The sequence below is a fragment of the Magnolia sinica genome, chromosome 7 (assembly GCF_029962835.1).
Source record: "Magnolia sinica isolate HGM2019 chromosome 7, MsV1, whole genome shotgun sequence".
NCBI lineage: Eukaryota > Viridiplantae > Streptophyta > Magnoliopsida > Magnoliales > Magnoliaceae > Magnolia > Magnolia sinica.
Window position 1 is genome coordinate 39,889,746 of NC_080579.1, and position 6,000 is coordinate 39,895,745.

General features: G+C 42.5%; 1 protein-coding gene across 7 annotated transcripts in view; it reads right to left on the reverse strand.

Moving 5' to 3' along the window:
• LOC131251300 (histone deacetylase 15) overlaps positions 1-3,762 on the reverse strand; it is a 141,357-nt gene extending 137,595 nt beyond the window's left edge. The window contains exons 1-2 of one of the 7 annotated variants that reach the window (XM_058251940.1): positions 3,450-3,755; positions 2,922-3,359 (exon numbers count right to left, since the gene is read on the reverse strand). In XM_058251940.1, coding sequence (XP_058107923.1) covers positions 2,922-3,359; positions 3,450-3,464 — 453 coding nt within the window. In that variant the 5' untranslated portion in view covers positions 3,465-3,755. Of the gene's footprint in view, positions 1-2,921; positions 3,364-3,449 lie in introns of all 7 variants that reach the window. The other 6 variants (XM_058251939.1, XM_058251936.1, XM_058251938.1 and 3 more) reach the window with 6 other exon arrangements.
• Positions 3,763-6,000: the final 2,238 nt, after the last annotated feature.

The window sequence follows — 6,000 nt, forward strand, 5'->3', positions numbered from 1 at the left end:
CTCTCCTCGAGCTCAAGCTCAAGCTCGACCTCGAGCTTACCATTGGAGCTTGGCTTGTTTGCCAAACCTTTCAAGTCGAGCTCAAGGTAGGGCTATACATTGAGCTGAGCTGAGCCGAGTCGAGGTGGGCCAAGCTTGACTTGACTCGCCTGTGCTCTCCTCGAGCTCGACCTCTACCTCAAGCTTACCATTGGAGCTTGGCTTGTTTGCCAAACCTTTCGAGTCCAGCTAGCGGATCGAGTCAAGGCGAGCTTACCTCAAGTCGAGTCAAGCCTGCTCCCAACTCAACCCAACCCGCACCCAACTCAACCCAGTAACGCGACCCAACCCGCACCCGACCCAACTGACCCAACCCAGACCCAACCCAACTCCCAAATCAAATATTCAATTAATAATAATAATAATAATAATATATAATATTAGATAGAGCCATAGAGGTACCTTATTGTTGGTGCTGAGAGAGAGAGAGAGAGAGAGAGCTCGGGCGAGTGGTCGGGTGCAGGTCGTATGGCTGGGATGAGTCAAGTAGATGCTAAGTCAATCTTGGGCAAGGAGAATGAGGGGGAGAGAGAGAGAGAGAGGAGATCGAGCACGACAGGTTGGGTAAGGAAGGAAAAGGGTAAGAAAGGGACGACAGGTAGGGTAAGGTTTATGTTTTAACTTTTTTATTTTTAAATATATATCATATAATATATATTCGAGTCGAGCAGAGTTCGAGTTGAGTTGAGTTGAGTCAAGATCCATTATGATCAAACTCAGCTCGTTTTCAAAACTAGTTGGGTCATGTGAAGCTTGGCTTGCCTCAAGTCATCGTTCAAGCCGAGTCAAGCCGAGCGAACTTTTCGAGCTAGCTTGGCTCGTGTATAGCCTTAGCTCAAGACGAGCTAGTGGATCGAGTCGAGGCGAGTATACCTCGAGTCGAGTCGAGCCTGCTCCCAACTCGACCCAACCCAACACCCAACCCGCACCCGACTCAACACAACTTGCACCCAACTTAACCCAACCACCCGACCCAACTCCCAAATCAAATATTCAATTAATAATATATATATAATATTAGATAGATCCATAAAGGTACCTTGTTGTTGGTGCTAAGAGAGAGAGAGAGAGAGAGAGAGAGAGAGAGAGCTCGGGTGAGTGGTTGGGTGCAGGTCGTACAGCTGAGATGAGTCGGGTAGACGCTGAGTCAAGTTCGAGTGAGTGGCCGAGTGGGGAGAGGAGAAGGGGAGAGAGAGAGAGAGAGGAGTTCGAGCGCGGTGGGTTGGGTAAGGAAAGAAAAGGGTAAGAAAGGGACGGACGGGTAGACTAGGGTTCGAGGCGAGCCAAGCTCGAGCTTCGGGCTGAGCCGAGTTCAAGTTCGAGTCGAGATCCACTATGATCAAACTCGGCTCATTTTGAAAACAAGTTGGGTCAAGTGAAGCTTGGCTCGCCTCAAATCATTCTTCAAGCCGAATCAAGCCGAGCCAAATCGAGCCAGATCGAGCCAAGTCGAGCCAGATCGAGCCTCGTGTATAGCCCTAATGAAAGCCAAGTGAAGCTTCCTTTTAAAAAAAAATTAAAATTAAAATTTTAAAAAAAAAAAGTATAATTTAAATCATAAATTGGGATTTTAATCGTAAATCTTAGGATTCAAATCATAAAATTGTTGTATTCATATAAAAAGGGATTCAAAGGTGGGATTCAAATTGTTTTGCTTAAGATTCGACTCAAATAGTAAATCGTATGATTTTGACAACACTATCTATGATATATGACTGATATATGGCAAAGTGGTTGTATAATGAAATGCATGCATGTATGTGTGTACATGTATGCATGCATGGATGGATGGATGGATCATGTATGCATGGATGAATGGATGGTTGGATGGATGGACGGACGTTGTATGTGTGTGTGTACGCATGCATGCATGGATGGCTCATGCATGTGTGTATATATGTATATATGTATGCATGCATGGACGGTTAGATGGATGGATGGATGGATCATACATGTGTGTTTGTATGTAGGCATGTCCATGCATGGATGGATGGATGGATGGATCCACCATTTTTCCCATGTTTCCTAAGTTCGCAATACATGCTTTTAGGCCCACTTAAAGGGAAACTGATTATGTATGCATTTTGTTTGCTGTTTTTTTATTCCTGAATATGCACACATGTGTATTTTAGCATTTGTTGAAGTATCATTGAGAAATTTCACCATTTTCCCCATGTTTACCTGAGTCAATGTTACATGCTTTTAGGCCCCCATTAAAGGAAATTTTATTATGTTGTGCCTTTTTTACAATGATTTGATTCCTAAATATGCAAATATGTGTATTTTAGCATCTCCTGAAGTTTCATTGAGAAATTCCACCATTTTCCCCATGTTTTCCTAAGTTCGCAATACATGCTTTTAGGCCCACTTAAAGGGAAACTGATTATGTATGCATTTTGTTTGCTGTTTTTTGATTCCTGAATATGGAAACATGTATATTTTAGCATTTGTTGAAGTATCATTGAGAAATTTCACCATTTTCTCCATGTTTACCTGAGTCAGTGTTACATGCTTTTAGGCCCCCATTAAAGGAAATTTTATTATGTTGTGCCTTTTTTACAATGATTTGATTCCTAAATATGCAAATATGTGTATTTTAGCATCTCCTGAAGTTTCATTGAGAAATTCCAACATTTTCCCGATGTTTCCCTTAGTGATACATTTCCAGGTATGGCAATAATATCAGCAATATCGATACATATTTCTGTATTCCACATGTAATGATACTGATACTACGAGCAGTCAAGCACTGTGTACAAAATATGCGATATGTATCCATAAATATCACAAAGACTAAAAGAGCTTTTCTCAACAATAATATCCACAGAAAAAAGAAAAATAGAAAGCAAAAAAAAAAGGACCAAGCAACCAACCAACCATACCTTACAGTGGAGAACATCCTCAAAGTTTCCCACTGTACAGTTAGCACAAAACCACTTGTTGCTAACTGCATGATCCTGTGAGGGCTCCCAGTCATCGTCATCGTCGTCAGAATGCTCTTCCAAGGTTGGGCCCGTCTGCTGCCTCAGATAATCCAGTGATCTCTGGTCCTCACTGTGAAAACCGGCATCTCTTTCAGCCACAGTATCACTATCATTTGACGTACTAGAAATGTGCCCATCCGTTCTGCTTTCGGGTAAAAAATCAATGCGATTTCCTGGCACGTTGCAATTGGAGATTCCTTGAGGCCCAGAGCTACCATCTCTCTCACATGTGTTTTGACATTGAGCTCGATCAATTCGTTCATGAGCCTTGCTCTCAGCACCAAACACCCGACCGTTCGCACAACTCATGCCTTCACAAAAGATGAAAAGAACAGACTGGCTGTGAACAAACATGATGTTAAAAGCCTCACAGACCATGAAAAAAAAAAAACCAATAAAAAAAGAGGAGATGAAGTTAGCAGGTACCTGCGAAAAGTGCATTCTATTTCTTGAAAGGGAAATCGGAAGGCTGGGGGGTTCAGGCTTAGGACTGAACTGGGATAAGGATTGGGGCACTTCAAGCTTTAGGATGAGAGGAATCCAGCGTTGAGGTATTGGAACGGATTTACGGGTTTTAGGAGCTGTTAGGGTTTCTATTCGATTTTAAGGGAGAATCAGTTGGGTGCTGCACGAAGATGCACAAATCGAGGGAGGGATGCGATTGTGTTGGAAGCGGATTGCTTGTGACCCCGGGCACAAAGATATTCCTGTTCCCGGGGCTGTGTGGGGCCCACAGAGATGTCCGTGACAAATCCACTCCGTTCATGTTTTTAACGGGACGGGAATTTAAAATCAGGCAGATCCAAAACTCACGTGCGCCACGCCAAACAAAACAGTGGGAACGGAAATGTCGACCATTGAAAACCTCCTATGTTTATATGCCCTCCAAACCGTTCATAGGCTATTATCACTCAGATAAACTGTCGGCACAAGTATCATCCTGATACAAAACTTCTGTCACCCCACGCGTTCAGTCCCCACTGTCTCGTGTGGTATGGCCCACATGTGTTTTGGATCGTCCTAATCTTTAGAATCCCGTCACATTGTCGTCTTGCAAAACAGATGGACGGAGTGGATACGTCTTGTGAGTCCCACGCAGCCCTGACCAAATCTTTGGAAACGAATTGGCTACTCCCAGCCCGGTGGCTGATGGTCGGTGCTATATGGGCCCACCATGATGTATGTGTTTCATCCACTCCGTTCATTCATATTTACCAGGTCATTTTAGGATTTATCCCAAAAATGAGAGGGATATAAACATCAGGTGGACCACACCACAGGAAAACAATAGTGATTGGATATCCACTATTAAAATCCTCCTAAGGCCCACTGTACTGTTTATTTGACATCCAATCTGTTGATTAGGTCATACAGACCCAGATGAAGGGGAAAAACAAATATCAGCTTGATCCAAAACTTTTATGGCCTCCAAAAAAAAACTTCAATGGTCAACGTTCAGTCAACATTGTTTCATGTAATGTGGTCCACTGAGATTGAGATATACCTCATTTTTTGTCGCAAACAATAAATTGATCTAGAAAAATAGATGGACAGCATGGATGAAACACATACATTATGGTGAGGCCTACAGAGCACTGACCATTAGCCATTGGCTGGTGGCAGGGGGAGTAGCCAATCCGTTTCCAGTATCTTTGTGCCCGGGTCACTGGCAATCCACTTCCATTGGGTTGAAACTTGGCTTTTCCCAGCGAAGCCTTCGGAAAAACCTATTTTATGATTTGTTCGACATTAGACTTCTCTCCTGGAAGTAGCGGTCAAGGTCCCATCATTGGTCCCGCCTCTAATTGACCTAAACCCTTAATAATCTGTCATTGATAAGTCATTACATTCAGATGTAAGTATTGTCCTTTGTTCACATGTAAGCATTGTCCAAATGCCACCCTCTAGCTAAGAAACACTGATAACATTAGTAATGTCAAAAATTCTAAGTATGGAAGATGTATTGCTAAGTATTACCAATGTATTAATATCGACAATGTATTGCTAATATTTTCAACTATATAAATTTCAGGTGCCGCTTTTATCGCTAATTTATCAACGATATTTCGATAATATCGTTAATGAATCGATATCACTAAAAATATGTTTATTAAAAGACTCATTAAAAAATAAAAATAAAAATGAATGCATAGTATTGATGCAGAAAACTGGTTAGCCTTCCTTGGACCTTTGAATCTCTGCACAAGAAACAGACAAAAGAGACCCTGGCTTGAGCAGGAGACCCTCCAATGCCAAAGTCAGGCCAAAGAATTTAGGTCTAGTCGAAGATTGGGTTTTAAAGTTAAAATTGTGCGGACCTCCGCGAAAGGGATATGTATATATAGGCCCCTTGGAGGCGGTGTTGGGTATGGCAATGAATCCGCCATCCGATATTGTATCGTACTAGGAAGTTGATTTTGAGGAAGCACGGTTATTCCTCCAAGATTCCTAGAGAAAATCTAGAAGAGGATTTTTTGGTAGATTCTAGGTGGTAGGCAACCAACCAGGCCGAGGTGTAAGGTTAAGCTTGACCTTAAGCTTAGGCCAAGCTCGTCCCCTAAATTAGGTGGACCGAAGTTGATCTCAAGCTCGAGGTCAGACTGTTGAGGTATAAAAATGAAGATTCAAGAATAAATCAGAAGAAAGACTAAAAAAAAGAAAGCAAAGAACAAGTTGAAGAATTGCGCACACTCACGCAACACATATTGGTTGCGCGGGTCCGCACAATGGCTATTTAATCAGAATAGTCCGAATGGATGAGATATTTTGAAAAGTAGGGTCCACAGCACAAAGATCGAGGGTTCGCACGTGTGGAGGCCTATAAATACCTCACTCCCCCTCCTATTTGGACACAACGAAGACGATGATGAAGATCAGAGCTCCAGATAAGATGAAGACCTTGAAGGTATTCTGAAGAGAAGAAAAGGAAGAGAAGAGAAGAGAAGAGAAGAAAAGGAAGGATGATGGTGTCCTTCCA